The 23845-nt window shown below is 46.8% G+C and overlaps 1 protein-coding gene and 1 long non-coding RNA gene across 3 annotated transcripts in view; one reads left to right on the forward strand and one right to left on the reverse strand.

Moving 5' to 3' along the window:
* The first annotated feature begins 2850 nt into the window (after positions 1-2850).
* Positions 2851-23845, forward strand: part of TCF25 (TCF25 ribosome quality control complex subunit) — a 31192-nt gene continuing 10197 nt past the window's right edge. For both annotated transcript variants that reach the window (XM_077891206.1, XM_077891205.1), the window contains exons 1-8: positions 2851-3153; positions 15237-15401; positions 16362-16436; positions 17317-17435; positions 17934-17999; positions 21969-22051; positions 23063-23193; positions 23648-23747. In XM_077891206.1, the coding sequence (XP_077747332.1) occupies positions 2962-3153; positions 15237-15401; positions 16362-16436; positions 17317-17435; positions 17934-17999; positions 21969-22051; positions 23063-23193; positions 23648-23747 (931 nt within the window). In that variant the 5' untranslated portion in view covers positions 2851-2961. The remainder of the gene's footprint in view (positions 3154-15236; positions 15402-16361; positions 16437-17316; positions 17436-17933; positions 18000-21968; positions 22052-23062; positions 23194-23647; positions 23748-23845) is intronic.
* LOC144310376 (uncharacterized) lies at positions 19030-23490 on the reverse strand. The gene is made up of 4 exons (XR_013376070.1): positions 23222-23490; positions 22852-22977; positions 21507-22688; positions 19030-19839 (listed from the first exon to the last, which is right to left on the reverse strand). It is a non-coding gene; the product is annotated as an uncharacterized LOC144310376 (long non-coding RNA).

A 23845-nucleotide genomic window follows, 5' to 3' on the forward strand; every position in this document is an offset into this window, starting at 1 on the left:
TGTCTGGGATGTGGACTGAGGACTATTGAGCCACAGTGGTGGGCACATTCTCAGAAGCTGGGCTCTGAGGGGTCACCTGCCCTCTGGTGCACATTCAGGATGCCCACCATGACAGGAGGGTGCTCAGGCCCACTCCTGTCCATGATGCCCAACTTCATCATCTGGCCATCTTGGTCTCACGGCTGGCAGGGCTCCATGTGGCTCAGCCTGATGCCTACAAATTGCCAGCCTGGCCCTTTGGCCTCCTCCCCAGATTCCTATTCCTATTCTCTGGGGAGATGATTCCCTTAGGGTTTGCAGGGTAGGGGCAACTCTGCTCTTCAGGAGACTGGATGGAAAAGCACCTACATGCTCTGCCTGCCACATGCATCTGGGAGGTGGCTTCTGTTGTCATCTCACAGGTAAGGAAATCGAGTTCAAGAGAGGAAGGAATTTGGCCAAAGATACATAGCTCACATGGGACTTCAATGCAGGTCTATCAGATGCCAGGCTCTAACTCCCTGCCATATGGACAGGGGCCTGGAGGAGGCCCTGAGGGACCGGACTTGTAACAGATGGGCCTGCAGGAGAGGGTCCTTCATCAGCTGGGGTCCATGACATTCAATTATACCAAATTACAATAGCCAATAAAAACAGCCAGCTTCCAACACTTTTGGGCACTTCATGGGCAAGGAATATTTTTACTCTTATTTAAAAATGAGAAGCAAAGTGGCGCCTGGATGGCTCAGTCAGTTAAGTGTCTGACTCTTGATTACAGCTCAGGTTATGATCTCAGAGTCAGGAGATGGAACCCTGAATTGGGCTCCCTGCTTAGGGTTCTCTCTCCTTCTGCTCCCCTCTCCCTCTCTTAAAAGAAAGAGAGAAAGCAGACACAGAAAGCGTAAAGATTTGTTCCTGGTCACACAGCCAGCAATGTGTGACCCACCATGGGCATGTGCTTCTGGGAGGTGAACACTGTTGTCGTTGTTTTAATTACATGGGTGAGGAAGTCGGGTGGGCCTGCCAATAGGATCAGGCCCACATTCCCAACAGTGAGAAACCAGTGTTCTATTCCACATAGGAATACTTGGAAATTAAAAACCCATCCTGGGGGTAGCCCCAGTGGCGCAGCGGCTTAGCGCCACCTGCAGCCCGGGGTCTGATCCTGGAGACTGGGGATCGAGTCCCACATCGGGCTCCCTGCATGGAGCCTGCTTCTCCCTCTGCCTGTGTCTCCGCCTCTTTCTCTCTTTCTATGTGTGTCTCTCATGAATAAATAAATAAAATCTTTAAAAAAAATAAACCTATCCTGGGACAGCTGGGTGGAGCTGCGAAGGGCCCACATAAAAGCTTGAAGGTGATGTTGGAAGGGTGCTTCCACTTTGTCTCGGGGTTCGCCTTCTGCTGACCCTAAGTACTGAAAGCTATGCAGTCAGCCCAGTGAACCAAGCCTACCCTAATTTACATTGTGACAAATGGAGATCACTTTGTTTAGAACTGAATGGTTTACAACCAAACTCCTGAGGGCCACGCCGGTTACAACCAAACTCCTAAGGGCCACGCTGGCCTTCAGTGGTACAGGGAGAACTTCAAGTGGGCCTGATGTTGCATCTCTCAGCATCACATGACTGCTCTCTTGTGGAAGGCAAAGGAGGCAACTCCAGGTTGAGACTCCCCAAGTTTTCATCCACAGGTGAGGCAAGAAATCTGCATAAATTGGTCACACACTTTAGGGGTGACACCAAATCTATTTAACAACTAGCCCGGCCTTGGACAAATAGAATGGACAAGAGAGCGGCGTCCTGGGGGGTTCCACCTGTGCTGAGCATAGCTCTTTAACAGGATTATGGGAGGTAGGGAGGGTAAATTCCAGGGGACTACAAGGGTATGGCTGGAGAGGATGAGGCATGTGGGGAACTAGAGACAGCAGCTACGTCAGGCGATGTGAAGTAATGCAAGAGCCTGATGACCAGTACAGGCCGACAGACCAGCCAGGCACACCTGTGTGCACACACCCTCTCCCTGTGTCTGGAGACTCAGTTCCCAATTGGGGTGGGCATACCTACTTCCCAGGATAGAAGGATTAGTACAGTGCCAGCCCCACACTCAAGGCTGCCCTCTCCTCTATTCTAGCACACACCAGAGCCTCTCCCTCCTGCATTTGGGCCTCTGCGGTGTAGGCCTGCATATTTTAATCCTCTAAATAAAGAGTTTTTAAGAAATATCAATGCCTGACCCCATCTCAGAATTTCTAGGGATGGGTCCTTGATCTTTATTGTACAAATCTCCCCAGGAGGTTTTGAAACACAGGGAGGGTGGCGAGCCTCCACCTCAGACCACGGATTCCCATACCCCGGAGATGGGGAGAGTCACCTGGGACGCATTCACGACGACAAAAGGCAAACTCCCAGTCCGGCCCCTAACACTGGAAGATTTCCAGAAATCTGCAGCTTTGGGAGGGTCCTGGGTTTTGACGTGTTTACTCTCAGGAAGGAGAGAAGGTCCCCCAGGCAGCCACGGAGGCGGGCTCCGTGCCGCCCAGCTGTCACCTGCGCACCGCCACAGGTGCACCGTGCCCTGCGCGCATCCCCTCCTCACGGAGCCCCAGCTGAGCTTCCTCCCGCCCGGCGAGCCCGCTCTCGGACAGCAGGGTCTAGGTCCCGGTGTAGACGGCTCGGAGTCCCTGTGGCCCCGACATCCGTCGCGGACACGCCTTAGGAAGGCCAGCTGTGGGTACCCAGCGCGGCCGCCGCGGGAGGGATGGCCGCGTGGTGGCGCCCACCTCGCGCGAGACTTCGTCTGGACAAGCCCGCACCTTCTTTGATGCCCCCGGTGACGGAGAGGAAGTTCCGGAGAACCTCAACGCGCAGACGTGACACGCCAGCCTCGCGCCAGCGCGCCGTAAGTGCGCAGGCGCGCCAGCCGTCCTCTTTTCTGCTCTTCCTTCTCCCGGTCTCCAGACGTCAGCGGCCGTTGGGTCCTATGTCGCGCCGGGCCCTCCGGAGGCTGAGGGGGGAACAGCGCGGCCAGGAGCCCCTCGGGCCCGGCGCCCTGCAGTTTGTCCTCCACGATGACGATGATGCGGAAGAAGAAGGTCCAAAGCGGGGTCCAGGTGGCCGGCGCTCCCGGGGCGCAGGCAAGGAGGGCGTCTGCGTCAACAACCGGTTCGAGCTGGTGAGGAACCGGGCTGCCGGGGGTGGGGGCGGTGGGAGGGGGCGGTGGGAGGGGCGGGGCCCTGATGTCACGGGGGCGGGGCGACTCGTGGTCTGGGCTGCAGCTGGGCGGGGCCACATCGGCGGGTGGGGCGGAGCTACGTTGGTTCGGGCTGCAGCGTGGAGGCCGGGCGTTGCGTGTCTGGGCTGCCGCGGAGTGGGCGTGGTCGTGACGCCTTGGGGGCGGGTCCGCAACCTGTGGTCGGGGTCTCAGGTCTCAGGCTTTGGGGGGCGTTCGCTTTAGCTTAGGGTGGGGCGCTGCGTCCAGGGAGCACTTGGGGGTCCGGGCCCCTATAGACCATCTCGTCCCCTGCTCGCGCCCCGGGGCTGAGTGTTCTGCTTGCTTCTCGCTGCGTCCCCTGAGCAGGTAGATGGTGGATGTGAAGTGAAGGAGTAAACGCCCCCTGGGGATTCTTCAGCTGGCCACAGTCAGTATCTGGGCTTGTGCGTGCATCGTTTTCGTCTGGCTTTTCTGACCTCCCTGTGCGGGCAGAGTGTCCACGGTGTGCCCGACTGGTTGAACAAGCAGCAGGAGGTCTGCAGGTGATGGGGAAACCAGCGACTCTTCTTTAGCTCGTTCTTGGTCTTGGATTGCACCCAACTTTAGGTAAAGTTGACAAGTTAGGAGCCTTTCATAGATGACAGAGAATGTGGGTGGGCTTCCAGTTCTGGAGTTTGGTTCTGAGATTATCGACCTCCCCTCCAAGGTGAGAGACGGCCTTGCGGTGGAGTCTGGGGTGGAGGTGGGACCAGGCCCTTTCTTCAGATTCCCTGCAGTCTCCTTTTTCCTGTTCTGATCCTGAAACCAGAAGCAACTTCCTCCTTTCTACCCTGTTTATTGTCATGCTTCCTTTCTTTTTTGACATTTTTATCATAAAAAGATTCAAACATGTACAAAAACAAGAGTAGTATTAACCTTCCTGTGCTTATCTCTCAACTCCCACAATTGAACACACAGCAGGCTGTCTCCCCAGTATTCCTATCACATCCTGTGTTCTTAAATTTGCCAGTCATTTTTCTGATTTCTCTCAAAACACCCAAGTCTTCTCCCCCATCTCACTTGTTCTTATCAGTTTGTGCTGTATTCGGCCATCTCCAAGGACGTTTGATTGTGTTGTGCTTCCTCTTTCCCATATGCCCCACATTTGTCATCTTTAACAGCCATAGCTTTTCTTTGGAGGACATTTACACATTCCAGGCACTGCTGTTGTACCACAGGATTCTCGTAGTCTGGGAAGGAGGTCATATTGTCCTTGTGAAACGAGGTAGTAAGTGACACCTGCAGAGTAAATCCAGGCTTTCTGACTTAAAACTTGTACTCTTGACTATGTTTTTTTTTTTTTTTTTTTTAAGATTTTTATTTTATTTATTCATGAGAGACACAGAGATAGAGAAAGAGAGAGGCAGAGACACAGGCAGAGGGAGAAGTAGGCTCCATGCAGGGAGCCTGATGTGGGACTTGATCCCTGGTCTCCAGGATCAGGCCCTGGGCTAAAGGCAGCACTAAACCTCTGAGCCACCCGGGCTGCCCTACTCTTGACTATGTTATGGTTTTTGTCTCCAAAGCAATTTTTTTTTTAAGATTTTATTTATTTATTCATGAGAGACACACAGAGGCAGAGACACAGGCAGAGGGAGAAGCAGGCTCCATGCAGGGAGCCCACTGCAGGACTCGATCCCAGGATCAAGGGATCATGCCCTGAGCCAAAGGCAGATGCTCAACCGTTGAGCCACCCAGGTGTCCCTGAAGCAAATGTTTTTAATGTTCCTGTTGAAGAAGAAAAGAGAGTAAATGGACAGGGGGGTGGGCAGAGTGTTTGCAAGAAGTGGAAAAAGTGTGAAGAGAGGGGTTACATGTGAAGGGAAAGAAAGAATACTGATGTGGACCTCCCCATGAGATCATGTCAGTGGGACTCACGGTCTGTACCTGTTCAGGATTCTGCTGTCTGTGTGTTCCCCTGTCACCAGCTCAGGTGTCCTGGTCTCGGGATTCATACATCCAGCTCAACATTTGTCCCTTTTTAGACCTTTCACAGATCTGTCAAACCCAGAGTGTCCAAATGTTAACTGCCTTTGCTGCCTCCTCCAGCTTTCCCTGTCTTGGTAGAGGGCATTTCCATTTTGCCTCTTGTCCATGCTGCAATGTGAAGGCATCCCTGAACTGCTTTTTTTCTCTCACAATCTACACAAACCTGGGCCACCCTGTGGCAGTTCCAGGTGCAGCCTGTGGTTCGAATCATCACCGTCCTTATACTCAGTCCTGCTGCTCCTCTTGTTCCTTTGCAGTCTGAACACAGCAAGCACAGTGACCCTGTTCGGCATGTGTCTGTCCTCAACCCTCCTTTCTTTATAACCCCCCCAACGGTCCCATGAGCTCTTCTACCTCGTTCCTTTATATTCTTGCTTACTGTGCTCTGGCCATGGTGATCTGTCCTCCTTGCCATCTCCTCTGCCTTTAACACCTGTATTTAGGTGTCATGTGGCTCACTCCTTCTTCCTCAAGTTTTGGTCAGATACCACTTTCTCAGTCTTGCTTCCCCTTCCTACCTGCTTTAATTTTTTTTTTTAAATAAATATTTTTTGGGGGATTCCTGGGTGGCTCAGCGGTTTGGCGCCTGCCTTTGGTCCAGGGCATGATCCTGGAGTCCCGGGATCAAGTTCCGCGTCGGGCTCCCGGCATGGAGCCTGCTTCTCCCTCCTCCTGTGTCTCTGCCTCTCTCCCTCTCCCTCTCCCTCTCTCTCTCTCTCTCTCTCTCTCTCTCTGTCTGTCTGTCATAAATAAACAAATCTTTAAAAAAAATAAAGATTTTATTTATCTGTTCATGGGAGACACACACAGAGAGAGGCAGAGACACAGGTAGAGGGAGAAGCAGACTCCATGCAGGGAGCCCAATGTGGGACTCATTCCTAGGTCTCCAGGATCACACCCTGAGCCGAAGGCAGCACTAAACCGCTGAACCACCCAGCCTGCACCCTACCTGCTTTAAAAATACTCTTACCTTACCTCAGGGCACCTATGTCAGGTGGCTGCAGGTGGCTCAGTCCGGTAAGCATCTTACTTTTGATCTCAACTCAGATCCTGATCTCAGGGTCACGAGATTGAGCCCCATGTCCTCAGACTCTGTGCTCTGCAGAGAGTCTGCCTGAAGATTTTTTTTCTCCCTCTGCCTCTTTCTCTGCACTCACTCTCTAAAATAAATATATCCTTAAAAAAAAAAAAAAGTACAGTTACCCCCTTATTCCCATTCCCCTTCTCTTCTTTCTCATTTTTCCCTCCTCCCTACTGAAGTATAAGCTTCTTGGGAGTAGAGATTTTGCTATTGCCTATCGTGTTTCCGCCACCCTGTGTCTGGCACCCAGATATGCAGAAAAGTTACTGCATGAGTCAGCATTTCCTCTAAGAGGACCAGCAGGTATTGTCTCCAGCCAGAATGTTTGCATACAGGCTTTGGAGTCAGAAGGACCCAGATTTGAATCCTGGCTCCATCTCTTCAGAGCTGTAAGGATGTAGATAAGATACGGTCTTACTTCATGGGGTTGTCATGAGTGATACATGAATTAACATGTATAGCCTTTAGCCCAAGCTGGGCATATAGTCAACACTCAGCAAATACAGATACTAAAAGCCAAGTGAAGGGTGCAATAGAACTTAAGTAGAAACGTGACCCTAAGTTGTTTACTTAGAAACATTTCCAGGGACCAGCAATGCTATCCTACGGAGAAGAAAGAGCAGAGAGAAGCTCTCCTTTGTTAGTTTATGAATTTATTCTCATGACAGGCTCTTGGGTGAGTTTTTTTGGCCTTAGAATAGAAGTTTTTCCTATTTCATTCAGAGTAGTTTTTAAAAACCAGCTTTATTGAAGTGTAATTTGTACATGATAAATGCATCTGTTTTAAATGTATAGTTCAGGTTTTGCAGCATAACATACTGTGCAGCCTTTGAAGATGATGTAGAATAGAATTCAGTATTTGGGGAGTCAAGAACTACTTTGACTATCTGTTAAAAACCCATAAACACACTTTTAAAAGATTAAAAAAAAAAAAGATCAGATTTTAAAGCACTGAGAAATTTTCCCTCTAAATGAGGAAGATCAGTATTTTATAAAGAATTGCATTTAGGAGATCCCTGGGTGGCTCAGCGGTTTGGCGTCTGCCTTCGGCCCAGGGCATGATCCTGGAGTGCCAGGATCGAGTCCTGCGTCAGGCTCCTTGCATGGAGCCTGCTTCTCCCTCTGCCTGTGTCTCTGCCTCTCTCTCTCTCTCTCTCTCTCTCTCTCTCTCTCTCATGAATGAATAAATAAAATCTTAAAAAAAAAAAAAAAAGAATTACATTTAGCCTGTAAGCAACTCTAGGGCTGGGGACACTCAACCCCATGCAGTTGAAAATCTGCACATAACTTTTCATTCCCCCGAGCTTAACTGCTAATAGCTATTTATTGGAAGCCTTATTGATAACATAGAAATCTATTAACATGTATTTTGTATGTTATATATATTATATACTCTTTAAGCTGCAGAAAAAATGTTATTAAGAAAATCATATGGGGGAGCACCTGGGTGGCTCAGTCAGTTAAGCGTTCGACTTGATTTTGGCTCAAGTCATGATCTCAGGGTCGTGGGATCGAGCCCTCCACCAGACTCTGTGCTGGGCATGGATCCTGCTTACGATTCTCTTTTCCTTTGCCTCGTGCTAACCTCCGGTGGGGTCGGGGGTAAGAAAATCATAAGAAAGAAGATACATTTACAATACTGTGCTGTATTTATTTTTTAAAAAATTTATACGTAAATTCACATGCATAGTTCAAACCTCTTGTTCAAGGGTCAACTGTATGTGCATATGTCTGTCTGTTTTTAGGTACAATATAATGGCCATTCTCTGAAAACAATTGCAATAAATCTGAATTGTAAAATTATTAGTTTTTTAAATATTTTATTTTTTATTTTTATTTTGAAAGATTTTATTTATTCATCAGAGACACAGAGAGAGAGAGAGAGAGAGAGAGAGAGGCAGAGACATAGGCAGAGGGAAAAGCAGGCTTCGTGCAAGGAGCCCGACTCAGGACTCCATCCCAGGACTCCAGGATCATGCCCTGGGCCGAAGGCAGGCGCCAAACCACTGGGCCACCCAGGGATCCCTGAATTGTAAAATTAAATAAACCAAACTTCATCCAGAATAAGTCTCAGTGATTAGGATGCTTGTTTTTTTGTTAGTTTTTAGAGATTTTATTTATTTATGAGAGACAGAGAGAGAGAGAGGCAGAGACACAGGCAGAAGGAGAAGCAGGCTCTCTGCAAGGAGCCCAATGTGGGACTTGATCCCACATCCCAGGAGCACACCCTGAGCCGAAGGCAGAAGCTCAACCACTGAGCCACCCAGGCATCCCCAGGATTCTCTTGTTTGGCTGGAATAAGGACTTGAAATTGTACAGTGACCTTTGACTTGGCAGCATGTGTGTCATCTTTGCTTTCCAGTTTATTTGGACCCTTTGTTTTAATGGCAGCAAGCGTAGAAATCTTGGATTCACATTCACAAAAACATTTAATAACAGATGGTGTTAGAACTCTAGTAGCTTTTTTTTTTTTTTTACCGGTCATGGGCACATTTGGTCAAGTATTAACCATAATTTTCTAAGATTCTTTTTTTTTTTTTTAAGATTTTATTTATTCATGAGAGACACACACACACACAGAGAGGAGCAGAGACACAGGCAGAGGGAGAAGCAGGCTCCATGCAGGGAGCCAGATGCGGGACTCAATCCTGGGTCTCCAGGATCACACCCCGAGCCAATGGCAGGCACTAAACCACTGAGCCACCCAGGCATCCCTTTCTAAGATTCTTCAAATTAAAGTTATGTTACATCATTTCTTTTGTCCTCACATCTGTAAGATTATCTTTAGCAAAATTAGTATCTCTTAATGCTGCTGTGAGTGAGGAAAGAATTAAGAATCCATATTCCAACTATGTAATTATTTGAACAGTAGAAAAAAAGTTTGCGGTGGTTCTAGATATCTGCTGGATGTATAGACAGATGCATAAGGCTTTTGAAAAGCCCGAAGCAGGATGAACATAAGGAAAACCACAGCAAGGCAAATCATGATCAAATTGTTGAAGCCAGTGGTGAATTAAAATCATAAAAGTAGTTGGAAAAGAGACACATTATCTACAGTGAAATAGTGATATGAATGATCCTGACTTACTAGATACAGAGCAAACCAGAAGGCAATGGAGCAACATTTCTGCAGTGCTAATAGAAAAAATGTAACCTGGCATTCTATTCCCAGTGAAATATTTTTCAAACATGAGCGTGAAATTAAAAAAACGATAACTGGGTAGCCCCGGTGGCTCAGCGGTTTAGCGCCGCCTTCAGCCCAGGGCATGATCCTGGAGATCCAGGATCAAGTCCCACATCAGGTTCCCTGCATGGAGCTTGCCTCTCCCTCTGCCTGGGTCTCTGCCCCCCTCTCTCCCTCCTCTCTCTCTCTCTGTCTCTTGTCAATAAATAAATAAAATTAAAAACAAAAACAACAATAACCATGAATGTGAAGTAAAGATACTTTCATTTTTTTTTAATTTTTATTTATTTATGATAGAGAGAGAGAGGCAGAGACATAGGCAGAGGGAGAAGCAGGCTCCATGCACCAGGAGCCCGACGTGGGACTCGATCCCAGGTCTCCAGGATCGCGCCCTGAGCCAAAGGCAGGCGCTAAACCGCTGCGCCACCCAGGGATCCCGTAAAGATATTTTCAAATAGACAAAGGTTAAGAAAATTCATTGCCAGAGTCATACTAAAGAAATATTAGGGCAGCCCTGGTGGCTCAGTGGTTTAGCACCTTCAGCCCGGGGTGTGTTCCTGGAGACCTGGAATCGAGTCCCACGTCGGGTTCCCTGCATGGAGCCTGCTTTTCCCTCTGCCTGTGTCTCTGCCTCTCTCTCTCTCTCTCTGTGTGTCTCTCATGAATAAATGGATAAAATATTTATTTTTTTTAAAGATTTATTTATTTATTTATGATAGACAGAGAGAGAGAGGCAGAGACACAGGCAGAGGGAGAAGCAGGCTCCATGCCGGGAGCCCGACGCAGAACTCCATCCTGGGACTCCAGCATCGCGCCCTGGGCCAAAGGCAGGTGCCAAACTGCTGAGCCACCCAAGGATCCCCGGATAAAATCTTTAAAAGAAAAAGAAAGAAATATTAAAGGAAATTCTTCATTCTGAAAGAATATAGTGCCAGGTGGAAATATGGATGAATGTGAAGGAGTGAGGAGTGCTGGAAATGTTAAATATTAGGGTAAATATATAATGTTCCCTAGTTTTTAAATTTCTTTAGAAGAAGTTTGGCTCTTTAAAGCGAAAGTAATAGTGTGTTATTGGGTTTACAACACACCAAAGTAGAATGTATGGCAGTAATTGTCCTAAGAATGGAGGGCAATGTAAGCATGCTGCTGTAAAGGTCTTATATTTTTATATGAAATAACACGAGATGCATAAAAGATGCTTATTGTAAGCTTACAGCAAGTACTGAAAATAGAAAGACACAGTCGGAGGTTGGCATAAATGTAGACAAATAGATCAACACAACAGAATCAAGAATTCAGAAACGGGTTTATGCTTATATAGTCAATTGATTTTTTTTTCTTTCAAAAGCAATTCCATGAGGAAGGTAAAATCTCTGTAACAAATGATGCTACAATAACTGTATGGAAAAAAATGAACTTCAATCCATACAGTCCCCTCACACAAAGCATACTCAAAATGGACCTTGGATCTCCACATTAAAGCTATAATGCTTTTAGAATAAAGTGTTGGAAAATATCCATATGACGGAGGTAGGCCAAGACTTCTTAGACTAGGTCCAGGAAGCACTAATTAATCCTAAGAAGATTGAGAAAGTAGACTTCATCAAAACTTAAAACTTTCATGCCCATCAGAAGATGTAGCTAAAAATATGAATAGGCAAGCCACACACTGGGAGGAAAAGATCACAAGACATCTATGACAAAGGATTTGTATCCAGAACATGTCTGAACAGCTCTTATAAGTCAGTAAGAAGTCAGCCCAATTTTTCATTGTGCAGAAGATTGGAACAGGCACTTCACAAAGGGCTGGCTGATACACACTTGAAAGAATATTCAACAATAGTCAAAAGGTAAATGTAAATTAAAATTTATAAAACTGTGCCATTGTATACTCACTAGAGTGGCCATATTAGAAATACTGATAATGCCAAAAGAGGCACCTGGATAGCTCAATTGGTTAAGCATCTGACTTCTGCTCAGGTCATGATCCTAGTGTCCTGGGATCAAGTCTCAAGTCCAGCTCTCCTCACTGGGGAATCTGCTGCTCCCTCTGCTCCTGCCCCCACTCATTCTATCTCCATCTCTTTCGCTCTCTCAAATAAACTCTTCCAAAAAAAAAAAAAGGAGGGACACCTGGTGGCTTAGCGGTTGAGCGTCTGCCTTTGGATCAGGGCATGATCCCGGGTTTCCAGGGATCTCGTCCCTCATTAGGCTCCCTGCAAAGAGCCTGCTTCTCCCTCTGCCTGTGTCTCTGCCTCTCTGTGTCTCATGAATAAATGAAATAAAATATTTTTTTAAAAGATTTTTATTTGCTTATTCATCAGAGACACACAGAGACAGGAGAAGCAGGCTCTATGCAAGGAGCCCGTTATGGGACTCAATCCCGGGACTCCAGGGTCACACCCTGAGCCGAAGGCAACTGCTCAACTGCTGAGCCACCCAAGCGTACCAAAATCTTAAAAAAAAAAAATTTTTTTTAAGGAAATACTGATAATGCCAAATGGTGAGCACATGGAGCAAGCAGAGCTCTCTGGGAGCAATATAAAGTTGTACAACCACTTTGGAAATAGATCTGACAATTCAGCATAAACCTTATACTTTATAACCCAGTTACTCAACTTCTATATACTTATCCCTGAAACTTCTACATAAATGTTCAAAAGCAGCTTTCATTCAAACAGCCCCAAATGGAAAGCCACTTAAATGACTTCTGCCAGACAGTTAAGCTAATGTAGCATATCCATACAAAGGCATACTGATGACCAGTAGTACAGGTACCAACAGGATAGGCCTCAGAACAGTGTTTTGTGTGAATGAAGCTAAACATGAAAGAAGACATGTTCTGGTTCTTTCTGCATGAAGCTCTAGGACAGGCATAAGCCAACTATGGTGGAAGAAATCTTAGCACCTGAAGTCAGCAGAAAATAATAATTGGGGGTGTTACTGTGGTATATGTTTCGGGGGTAATGGAAGTATATTATATCTTGGTAAGAGTATGGGTTACACACCTATGCATATGCCAAAACTCATATTGTATCTCCATTTAAATTTTAGATTTAAATTATACCTTGGTTCCTCCTCTCCTCCAAAAAATGGTAAAACTCATGCCCAGTGTTTATTGTTCCTCAAGACTTGTCTTGTAGAATAGCAGAGAATGTATGTGTAGTGAACAAAAACCCCTTGAAATTCTTACCCATTTGAGAACTTGAAACTGATGAAAATGACAGCTTTTGGATAGCAAATAAGATTTTACTGGGACTATTGGATAGAGTCTTTGAGTGCTTTTGCGTGCTGATAGAGATAGCAATGAAGCATGCACTATCAGCAACTCTTAAAAGGCACAAAGCTAAGTATGTCATCAGAGGGCTCCATGTGTGGGTGCACAGAGCCAGAACATTGCAGGTGAAGTGTAGCTTGGCATAGAGCTTATGAATTTGAATTTCTCTAAACACCTCAAGCTTCCAAAAGGGACTCAAGAAATAAGATCGTATGGGACAGCTGGCCTAGTTGGTGGAGCATGTGACTCTTGATCTAGAGGTCTTGAGTTCCAGCTCCACGCTGGGTGTAGAAATTACTTAAGAAGGAAAGTAGACATGACTTAATAAAGTAAACCAGCAGGGAACCTGGGTGGCTTAGTTAAGCATCTGCTTTCGGCTTAGGTCAAGATCCCAGTATCCTGGGATTGAGTCGAGTCTTGCATCTGGTGCCCTGCTCTGCAGAGAGCCTGCTTCTCCCTCTGCCTCTGCCTCTGCCTGTTGTTCCTCCTGCTTGTGCTCTCTGTCAAGTAAATAAATAAAATCTTTCAGAAATATCTTTTTTTACTTTTTTAAAAGATTTTAATTTTTTTATTCACGACAGACACACAGAAAGAGGGGCAGAGACACAGGAGAGGGAGAAGCAGGCTCCATACAGGGAGCCTGACGTGGGACTTGATCCTGGGTCTCTAGGATCATACCCAGGGCTGAAGGCGGTGCTAAACCACTGGGCCACCAGGGCTGCCCTCAGAAATCTCTCTCTTTTTTTTTTTTTTTTTGATTAAAAAAATAAAAGTAAACCAGTAGGGTACCTGGCTGGCTCAGTCAGTTAAACATCCGACTCTTAATTTTGGCTCAGGTTGTGATCTCAGGGTCATGAAATTGAGCCTTGAGTTGGGCTGTGTGACTACTGGAGAGTCTGCCTGAGAGTCTCTCTCCTTCTTCCTCTGCTCCTCCCCCCTAGCATGCACTTGCTCACCCTCTAATAAATCGTTTTAAAAAAAAAAAAGTAAACCAGCACTCAGCTTCGTTGGAGGCATTGGAGGTATCATTTGGTTGCATGCTGGAGAAAGTATGGGTGCCAATTCTCTCATAAACCCCCATTGTTTAGAGGAAATGTCCCAGGAGGCCTCATTCCAGCTTCCCCCCTTTGCTCCTGAATCTAAACTACCCAGACCACAGCTGAGCCCCTGGCTTTACAATGGTGCTACTCAAAAGAAAGCATCCACAATAGGAATTGCCATAGTTATTAGTCAGGTTGGGACAGATGCTATTTTGGTAGAATTCCAGCATTTTTGAATCGGATATGGATTTATAGATAGACAAGCATGACATACTCCTGAGTTGTGTCCTTGCCACATGGAGATCTCCATCGGTGAAGAAAGAAAGCAAAAGAAAGGGATCCCTGGGTGGCGCAGCGGTTTGGCGCCTGCCTTTGGCCCAGGGCGCGATCCTGGAGACCCGGGATCGAGTCCCACGTCGGGCTTCCGGTGCATGGAGCCTGCTTCTCCCTCTGCCTGTGTCTCTGCCTCTCTCTCTCTCTCACTGTGTGCCTATCATAAATAAATAAAAAAAATTAAAAAAAAAAAAAAGTGCTAACATTAAAAAAAAAAAAAAAAGAAAGCAAAAGAAAGGATGCAAAAACTTGTTCCTTTCTTTTCTTTGATACTTTCCAATTCTTTGATACTTTCCAAACTGAGACAGTAGGTCCAAAGAGAATCTGAAAAATCACCAGATAGAGTATGATCTTAGTTTAAAAAAAAAAAAAAAAAACAAAAAAACTTAGGGTTTTGGGGGTAAAAGTAGATCTTGTTTTTATTTTACAGCTTTTTATTTTTCAGATGTCCTAAATTGAACATACAGTTTTATTTATTTTTGGACCTCAGTGCACTAGATGGGGTCCTTCCTGTCTGGTTTATGAAACATAGTTGTTTTTATTCCGTGTTGGACTCTTTTGTTTACTTTTTCATGGACTGGGTGAAGGGCCAGAAACGTGACCTGTACTCACCCCTGCCCCTCTCTCACTTCCAGAGTGTGTGTGCATGCCCGTGCACCATTCATTCCTTTTCACTGCTATATCAGGTTCTGTTGTGTGAGTTACTTTTATTAGGGAAGAGTTTCTCAGTAAGTCACTTCTTAGGTACCTTTTCTTCTCCTCAGTCCTTTTGCTGTCGGTTACTGTAGATGAGCTGAGCTAGAGTTCCCAGTGGCTAAATAGATAGTTGTATTTACAAATCTTTGCCCTGGGGCAGTGTTCAGGAAGGGAGGTGAGTTGTAATGTTTGGGAACTCTTATGAAGTCAGCTCTTAAGACAGAGACACCATGGAGCCACACAGTGCCTCCGTGTTTTCTGGGGTTCACTGACTAAAATGACCCTGAACGTGTCTCCCTGCCACACCTCTGCCCTGCTTTCCATCTCTGATGTAGTTCAGTATCACCATTTAATATGTGGCCAGGATACACCGAACATCCTTTTGTCTCTCATGTGTTCTTCCAGATAAACATCGAAGACCTTGAGGAGGGACCTGTGCTGAATGGGGAGAGATCCGATTGTCTGCTTACAGATGCTGTGGTGTCAGGGAACAAAAGGAGATCTCAGAGTGGAAGTGCAGACACCAAGAAAGCTGGTGAAGCAGCTGACAAAGCAGTGCCCCCAGAGCAGGTAGGTATGGGGACCAGGAGGTGCCCACCACACACGTGCACACACACACACACACACACCCTCTGCTGTCACTTTCTGAGTTCCAGTTACCCCCAAATTCTCTTGGGACCTCAGATAAGATTTGCAGGAAATCCTCGAGATTGGTTGTGGGCATCAAGGGGACCACATACAGGGTCCCCTAGACAAGTTTCCTTGACACATGACTTGCCTCCACACTTTGGGAGGGTCTTCTTCTATTCCACAGGGTGTCTGTTCTTTGTGATTGTGTGTCTGGAGCTCTGGTCAGGTGGACAGGCCTTTGGGTGGGCATGCCTTGAAGAAATGTTAGTGAATGTTAGTGAAATGTTAGTCAAGTTAGTTTTGGGTTATGGCTGGGGTGCATGCTTGTTTACTCAGCAAGTACTTCTTACAAACTTTCTGGGTTCTAGAGACAGGTCTGCCTTCCAGGGGCCTCTGGTTGGGAGTGTGACAAGTGGGTGGACACGTGCATAGGGGCACCTGACTGAGCTTGAGGTGGTGGAGGCATTACACTGCAAGGAAGGAAAGCACTAGGTGAAGGCACAAGAGATTGAGGCAGAGGCATCATGTGTGTTGGGGGGTGGGGACAGTGCAGTACAAGGGGCCCTGGTCCCCCAGGTAGCTAAGTGTGCCGGGAAGAGTGGTTGGCAAAGTGAAAGATGAGAGCAGAGGGCAGGTGGGTGCCCTCTTAGGCCCTCTTGAGGTCGTGGGAAGCCCTGGGTCCTGTCTAGAAGTAGGGGAGAAAGTCGGAGGGAGGACCAGAGATGCAGGCCAGTGAGAGGTACTTGTTGGAGAAATAGGTGAGTTCACAGGACATTCAGGGTGGGAGGGAGGGGATGCCAAGCCTGGGTTCCCATGTCCCTCTCTAGCTTGTTGCTTTAGTTGTCACACTGAAGATTTTATTGTCTCTTTCCCTTGACTAAAATGTGCTTCTTTTTTTAGTCTAATATAAGTGGTAAACTCCGAAAGAAGAAAAAGAAACAGAAAAATAAGAAAAACACTACAGGAGAAATTTTGGTATGTGCTTTCGGCTGTTTCTCAAGATGAAGTTAGAACCAATTCATTTTTATTTGATATTTTGATTCCTTACCATTAGGATATAATTCAGAGGTTGGGGAAAGTCACTTGACAAATTTTGCTTATGTTTGTTCATGTTGTTTCATGAGGGTTAGACCTCACTCTGCTTTCCATTTTCTGGCAACCATCTGAAATGACGTCCTTTGGACAGCACAGTCCTTTCTGCCCCTGTGCCCTGACCTTTTTCTAGTGCTGATGGGCTAATTTGATGTTGACATGTAAGCATCCAGATATAGCCTGTGTCAGAAAATCTGTTTCTTTCTTTTTTTTTTTTTTTATTTTTTAAAATTTATTTATTTATGATAGTCACAGAGAGAGAGAGAGAGAGGCAGAGACACAGGCAGAGGGAGAAGCAGGCTCCATGCACCGGGAGCCCGATGTGGGACTCTATCCCGGGTCTCCAGGATCGCGCCCTGGGCCAAAGGCAGGCGCCAAACCGCTGCGCCACCCAGGGATCCCAGAAAATCTGTTTCATTGATGATTCACTGTCTGGTTCTGTGTGTCCTGTCACTGGTAGTTACAGTCATGAGTTCCACCTGAAGAAGTGAGGTGAGCAGTATAGGCATGTAACTTGTTATTTCAAGAGTTCTTCTGGTTCTGCAATCACGCTAATTCTGAACTTCCTCTAATGAAGCATTTCTTCTTTTTTTCTGAATATATGTGCAGTATGTAGTGTTTGGATTATGAACTGTCAGGAAGTAAATACAGTATAATGCTAGTTCTCTGTAAAAATCATTTTGTTAAAAAAATCATTTAGTTGTTGATTGTTATGATGTTTAAAGTCAGTGTAGTTATTAATATGTTGTTCTGGGGCTTTTAGGAAAATGGACTGGAAGATATTGACCGCATCTTGGAGAGGATTGAGGACAGCAGTGGTTTAAACCGCCCAGGCCCGCCTCCCCTGAGCTCGAAGAAGCATGTCTTGTATGTGGAGCACAGGTACAGCCCCTCTCCCTCCTGGCTGAGACTTTGTGAGAGGAAAAATCATACTAAAAGAAAGAAGAAAGCTTACTGTATTTAAAAGTGATGTAGGTTTATGGCCAAACATTTAGGCAATAGGAGCAAGGAAAAAGAAGTAAAAGAGAAATCCAAGGACCTGTCACCTAGGTTTATGTATCTGGGACTGTTTTTTTCTTGAACGATATTGAAGAAAGATGTCACTCTGTGATAAACGATTCCTCTCTTGTCCTAGTAGATGCTTCTTCCTGAGTCACACCTTGATCTAGTTTATGGGTCTGAGACTGCTCTGACTTGGCCCCAGCACTGGCCGCCTATGCTTCCGGCCAATGTGGTTTGGGAGAACGTGGGCCAGCCAGTTGTCTTTCATGTCAGAATAGCTGTTCTCCCTGGTGGGTTTTATGTGACCTTTCAGAATTCCCAGAATCATTATAGAAGAACTCAATTTCATTTTTCTTTGTAAAATTTTCAATTCTCTAGACACTTGAATCCAGACACAGAACTGAAAAGGTATTTTGGTGCTCGAGCTGTCCTGGGGGAACAAAGGTAAGATCAACACTGGCTGTGTTCTCAGAGAAGGGAGGGTGCATTCCCAAGGCCAGTTAAACCCCTGGGGAGGGATGAGGAGGATAGGTAAGGCGCTTTGCCAAATGAAAGCCTGAGGATTTCTGGTTCTGAGGAATCTCAGGGGTCAGGGAGAAGTTGACATTTGACCTTTTCAGTGACTGTTGGGCTCTCACCCTCACACTGCCTCTCCTAGCATGTGACTCATAATTTTACAAAGATTCTGTAAGTCCTAAAGTTTTGAGCTGAAATCTTGACCAAGTTAATTTTTTTCTCAATCAGCAGCAAAACCAACATGGGGTTTAGATTCTGGGATAAGTTTGATCTTTGTCAGTTTAACAGTTTTTTTTGTTTTGTTTTGTTTTTTAATTTTTATTTATTTATGATAGTCACAGAGAGAGAGAGAGAGGCGCAGAGACACAGGCAGAGGGAGAAGCAGGCTCCATGCACCGGGAGCCCGATGTGGGATTCGATCCCGGGTCTCCAGGATCGCGCCCTGGGCCAAAGGCAGGCGCCAAACCGCTCCGCCACCCAGGGATCCCCAGTTTAACAGTTTTTAATGGTTGGCACCATGTGGTCAACACAATGAGAATGCTCTGAGCATGAGGATCTATTTGCAGGATTTTCTGTAGGAGTTGGGGGTGTTTAGCTGTCTGGAACTCCAGCATGGAGTCCCAGTTGTGACCAGGAGCTTCCACACTAGCAGAAGCTTTGTCTTTTCTGGATGTATAATTAAATGCTTGTTATGAAAAAAAAAAGATGAGGTAAGGGGCACCTGGGTGACTCATTTGGTAGGGCACCTGACTCTTATTTTCAGCTCAGGTCATGATCTTTGGGGTCCTGGGATCGGGCCCCACACTAGGCTCTGCATTCATTGGGGAGTCTTCTTGTCCTTCTGTCCCTTCCTCCTCACCTGTGCATGCTCTTTCCCTCTCAAAATCTTTTTAAAAAAAAAAGGCTATTTATTTTTAAAGATTTTATTTATTTATTAATGAAAGACCCAGAGAGAGACAGAGACATAGGCAGAGGGAGGAAAAGCAGGCTCCATGCAGGAGCCCGAAGCGGGACTAGATCCCGGAACTCCGGGACCACGTCCTGAGCCCAAGGTAGATGCCCAACCGCTGAGCCACCCAGGCATCCCAAAATTGAGGCAATTTAGAAGGAGAATTGTCTCCTTTGACACCTCCGCCTGCCAAAGATAACCATTCAGGACAGCTTGCTGCACCTGTGTGGGGTCCTCTGCACACACATCTTGTTCCCCGGCACCACAGAGTTTTGCTGGCGTGTCACACCACCCAGTTCTGCATGGCTAGGTTCTAGGCACCATTTTCCACACCCTGGTATACAAGGGGAATGCGCTTACCCTAGGGGACAGGTGTTGGCTGTAGTCTCCCTGCATCTGTGTGGTCATTTCTAGTGAAATTGCGTGGCAGCAGGTATTCCCATTTGCATTACCTCCAAGTTGTTCCACTGCCCTCCAAGCACCTATGTGCCTCAATCCACCAGCCATCTGTTTCTTCTTCTTTGAGCTGTCGTAGAGTTAGGAGTTCTAGATTCTGTCTAACGTGTAGATGGAGGACTTTTTTTCTTTGCGAATGGTTTTTGCTTTTATCTTTGGTGTTAAGTTATTCAGGACACAGGGTTTTGGACTTTATGTCTTCTTTTGGAATATTGATGAAAAACATTTTCACATTTAAAACATTCCTCTGGGTCACCTGGACTATCTTGGGCTGGATGTTGTGCCTGTCCTCACCAGCTCCACTTGTTTGCTTCTGCTTGGCCCACCTTTGCCATCGCTTCACACTTCTGCCTTGTCTTGTTTCTGTGCAAATCATAGTTCATAGTAATTATATTTGTTTTTCTAGTACTATTTTACTTCTAGAATATTGATTTCCTTAAAACTAAGTCCCACCGGGACACCTGGGTGGCTCAGCGGTTGAGTGAGTGTCTGTCTTCAGCTCAGGGCCTGGTCCCGGTTCAGGGATTGAGTCCCACATCCGGCTCCCCGCAGGGAGCCTGCTTCTCCCCCTCTACCTGTGTCTCTGCCTCTCTCTGTTTCTCTCACGAATAAATAAATAAAATCTTAAAAAAAAAAAAAAAAAAACTAAGTCCCACCAAAGGCTTCCCTGAGAAGCCACGGTTCCCTGTCTCCTTCATTCCTTAGCCTGCACGAAGATAGACTTAGTGTGTTTCTGGTTGTCCTTCCTGGTGGCTGCTTCAGAATCTGCAGATGTCATGTGCTCGGCTTTCTCTGACAGTCTCCATGACACAAATACTGGGCATGCTCATCCTCCCGCTGCTCTGCTCATCTCTGCCCTCCTCAGTGCCTCCTCCCGCCACCTCCCTGTATTCTGTATGTTCTTTACGGACAGCTTATTGCAGGGCTGGGCTAGCCCTGGAGTTCCTTAGATCACACAAGTCTGAACATCCAATTTTCCTTTTTATACACTACCAAGCTCCCGGTCAGAACTGGACTCTGTACTGGAGCGTCCAGAAAGCTTGAACACCCCCACCTCCTACAGAAAGTCCTGCAAACAGACTCTCATGCTCTGAGCATTTCTCACTGTGTCTACCATGTGGTGCTAACCATTAAGAACTGTTAAACTGACAAAGATCAAACTTATCCCAGAATCTAAACCTTATGTTGGTTTTGTTTTGCTGATTGAGAAGCAAAAATCTGGCTAAAGTTTCAGGGCTAGCAGCTCAAACTTGAAGAGGGAAAAATGAGTTTTCTTCAGATTTTGGCCATGGTTTTCAGGTACCATGTGTTTTCTTTTTTTTTTTTTTTAACCATGTGTTTTCTCCTGCAGTTTTGCCTTCTTGTTGGAAAAGAAATACACTTTTTTATCCTGTTCCTAAAACAGGCCAGAGTCTTACTCAAGTTTTCTTTCTTTTTCTTTTTTTTAAGATTTAATTTATTTATTCATGAGAAACACAGAGAGAGAGGCAGAGACATAGGCAGAGGGAGAAGCAGGCTCCCTGTTGGGGAGCCTGATGTGGGTGGGACTCCATCTCAGGACCCCAGGATCATGACCTGAGCCAGCCACTCAATCACCGAGACTCCTAGGCATCCCAAATATTTTTTCTTAATGAAGTGGTTCAGATTATCAAGAAAGTATAAAGAAGAATGTACACATGTTCACATGTCTGTTGCTCAGCTTAAGAAACAAAGCATCAGTGATGGCACAGAAACCCTTCTTTGCAACTACAGCTTTCAGGGGGTGATGTGGCACCTGTGGAAGAGACTCCTGGATCACAGAGGTGGAGCACATGGCTGAGGGGAAAGAGCAGTTCATGCACAGCATCTCAGGAGATGGACCTCCCTCCTCTGCTGCCCACTTGTGCCTCTGTCTTGCTAGTTATCACTCAGAAGTGTGTTGACGTCAGTGTACTGATAGACCCTGCCAGTTCTCTTCATGGTTACCGTTATTCCCTTTTCAAAATGTATTGTTAAATTGGTGGTGTCTTGAGATAGGGGAGAGGACCCACCTTATGACAGACCTGCCCTTCATCCTCTTTGCTCAGCTGGCATCACATTTGTGCAGCCTGGCCCACAGGGAAGCCAGCTCACTTGAGTCCGCCGGGTCCCTACATATTTGCTTTCCTCCTGGTCTTTATTTTTAGTTTTCAATTTTTGTTTCCTTTTTATCTGTATTTCCTGCCATTTTGCTGGACTGTAAATTTGCTGGGTTTTTTTTTCTTTCTCTGGTGGTTTGGTTATTTAGATTATACAGTTTCTAGTTTTGTCTGGCAATGGTTCCTTTTTTTTTTTTTTTTTTTTCTGGCAATGCTTCTGTTGTGTTGTTGACACCATTTGCTTTCTGTCCTGGTCACGCTGGTGGAAGTACCACCACTCTTCCCCTCCCTTCTCTTCCCCACAGTTTTGTTTCCATAGTCCCTGCAGAGATCAAGCAGTGAAGGTGAAGCTGTGACCATGTCTTTTCTTCCTAGGCCAAGGCAGAGGCAGCGTGTGTACCCCAAGTGTACATGGCTGACGACCCCTAAGAGCACCTGGCCACGGTACACCAAACCAGGTGAGGGGCTGCGTGGTTTATGCAGAGCCAATGTACCGGGGAGGACAGAGGACCCCCCTCTCCCGCCCCCCACACCAGCTGCATGTTTTCTCAAGTACGTTTTCATGCAGCTTTTTTCTTTTTTCCTGTGGATACTGTCTCATAGGAAGCAACCAACTTCATTTTTCAAGTGTGATATTTTATATTTTGTTGCCAATTAGTAAGTACAAATAATTTACAGAAAAACAGCAACAGTGCAGAAAGGTTTGGGGTGTGGAGTAAATGCCCCATTAGAGGCACTTGGCATCTGAGAACCCTTGGATCGTGGGGCCCGACTGGGGTGGGACCAAGGGTAGAGGCAGGGGCCCCCACCATGACGGAAGCATGTGACGGCCCCGCCCTGCCCCCGTGTTTGTGGGGTTCTGTGTGGTTCCCTCGTGCTGGTAGTGAGGACATGGGAAGCCCTAGGTTCTGGTGGGTGTCTTGTTTCCGCTGTCTTTCACCCCCGCTTTGCTTCCCAGAGGCCCCTGAGCCAGGGCAGATGAGGGCCCCTCAGCTCTGTAGTGCTGCAGGCCTTGGCCTTTGGTGGGGCCGTCAGGAGGGTAGCCTGGAACCACTCACTTATTTCATGAAGCTCCTGAAGGTTCCTCAGAAGAATCTGGTACAAAGAGAAAAGACTTTCACTCGTGGTTATAGATCACCATCACCATGGATGCCTGGCTGCAGCCCTGCATGATCTCCCATGCCCATCTGGGTCTGGGCTCTGCCCAGTGTTTAAGCCTAGCTAGATGAGAGGCGGATGGCTCCATGTGTGTCCTCACCTCTATTGTCCTGGGATGATGATGATCCAGGCACACCCATGGGGGAAGAAACACCTTCATAGGAAAAATGTAGGCAGAATGTGGTGCTCATGTGGACCAAGCCACGAGCAGTCAGCCCCAGGCACCCTGGAAAAGGAGACACTGATGGGGACTCATGTCTAATATGCACAGAGACTCCTCATCAGGAACACTGATGCTGCACTCTCCTCAGGTCTGTCAATGCGCCTGCTGGAGTCCAAGAAAGGCCTCTCCTCCTTTGCATTTGAGCATAGTGAGGAGTACCAGCAGACTCAGCACAAGTTCCTGGCTGCCGTGGAGTCCATGGAGCCCAACAACATTGTGGTGCGTGTGTCCCCTAGAGAGTTCTCACCAGCCTGCACCCTCTCCTCAGTTATCCAGGCTGCCCCGGGCCTGCATCCCAGCCTGTGGTCGCTCAACCCAAAGTTGTCCTTGTCCTTTCTTTCTGTTCCTCTGACCCTCACTGTGTGCCTGGGTCACGGGGGCTGGGGGCCATGGCAAGGTGCTTCTCAGGACTTGCCACCTCTCCCAAGGGCTGTTTAGGGGAGTGGTGGTAGAGGGTGAAGGTGGAGATCCCACCACAGGGGTGGTCAGTGACTCATCTGAGCAGTGGTGATGAGCTTAGTTTGAGGTGAAGGTATTGTGGGTATCACCCTTTGTGACATTTTCCCAAGGTTTAAATGACTGAAGGAAAGCCCTGCCTAGGGCTGGTACTTTGCTGCCTGCTGTCCAGGGGTCTCCACGTACAGCCCCATCCATTGTCCCTCTTTCCTCCCAGGTTCTGCTCCAGACTAGCCCATACCACGTTGACTCACTTCTGCAGCTCAGCGATGCCTGCCGCTTTCAGGAGGATCAGGAGATGGCCCGAGACCTCGTAGGTAAGAGCCTCCATGGGCCCGCCGCCCTGCTGTGCCTCGGAACCCACGCACAGCTCTGCTGGAGGAGGATAGGTGCTGCCTTGTAAGGTGACAGCAGG

This window comes from Canis aureus, chromosome 3 (genome assembly GCF_053574225.1).
Source record: "Canis aureus isolate CA01 chromosome 3, VMU_Caureus_v.1.0, whole genome shotgun sequence".
Taxonomy (NCBI): Eukaryota; Metazoa; Chordata; class Mammalia; order Carnivora; family Canidae; genus Canis; species Canis aureus.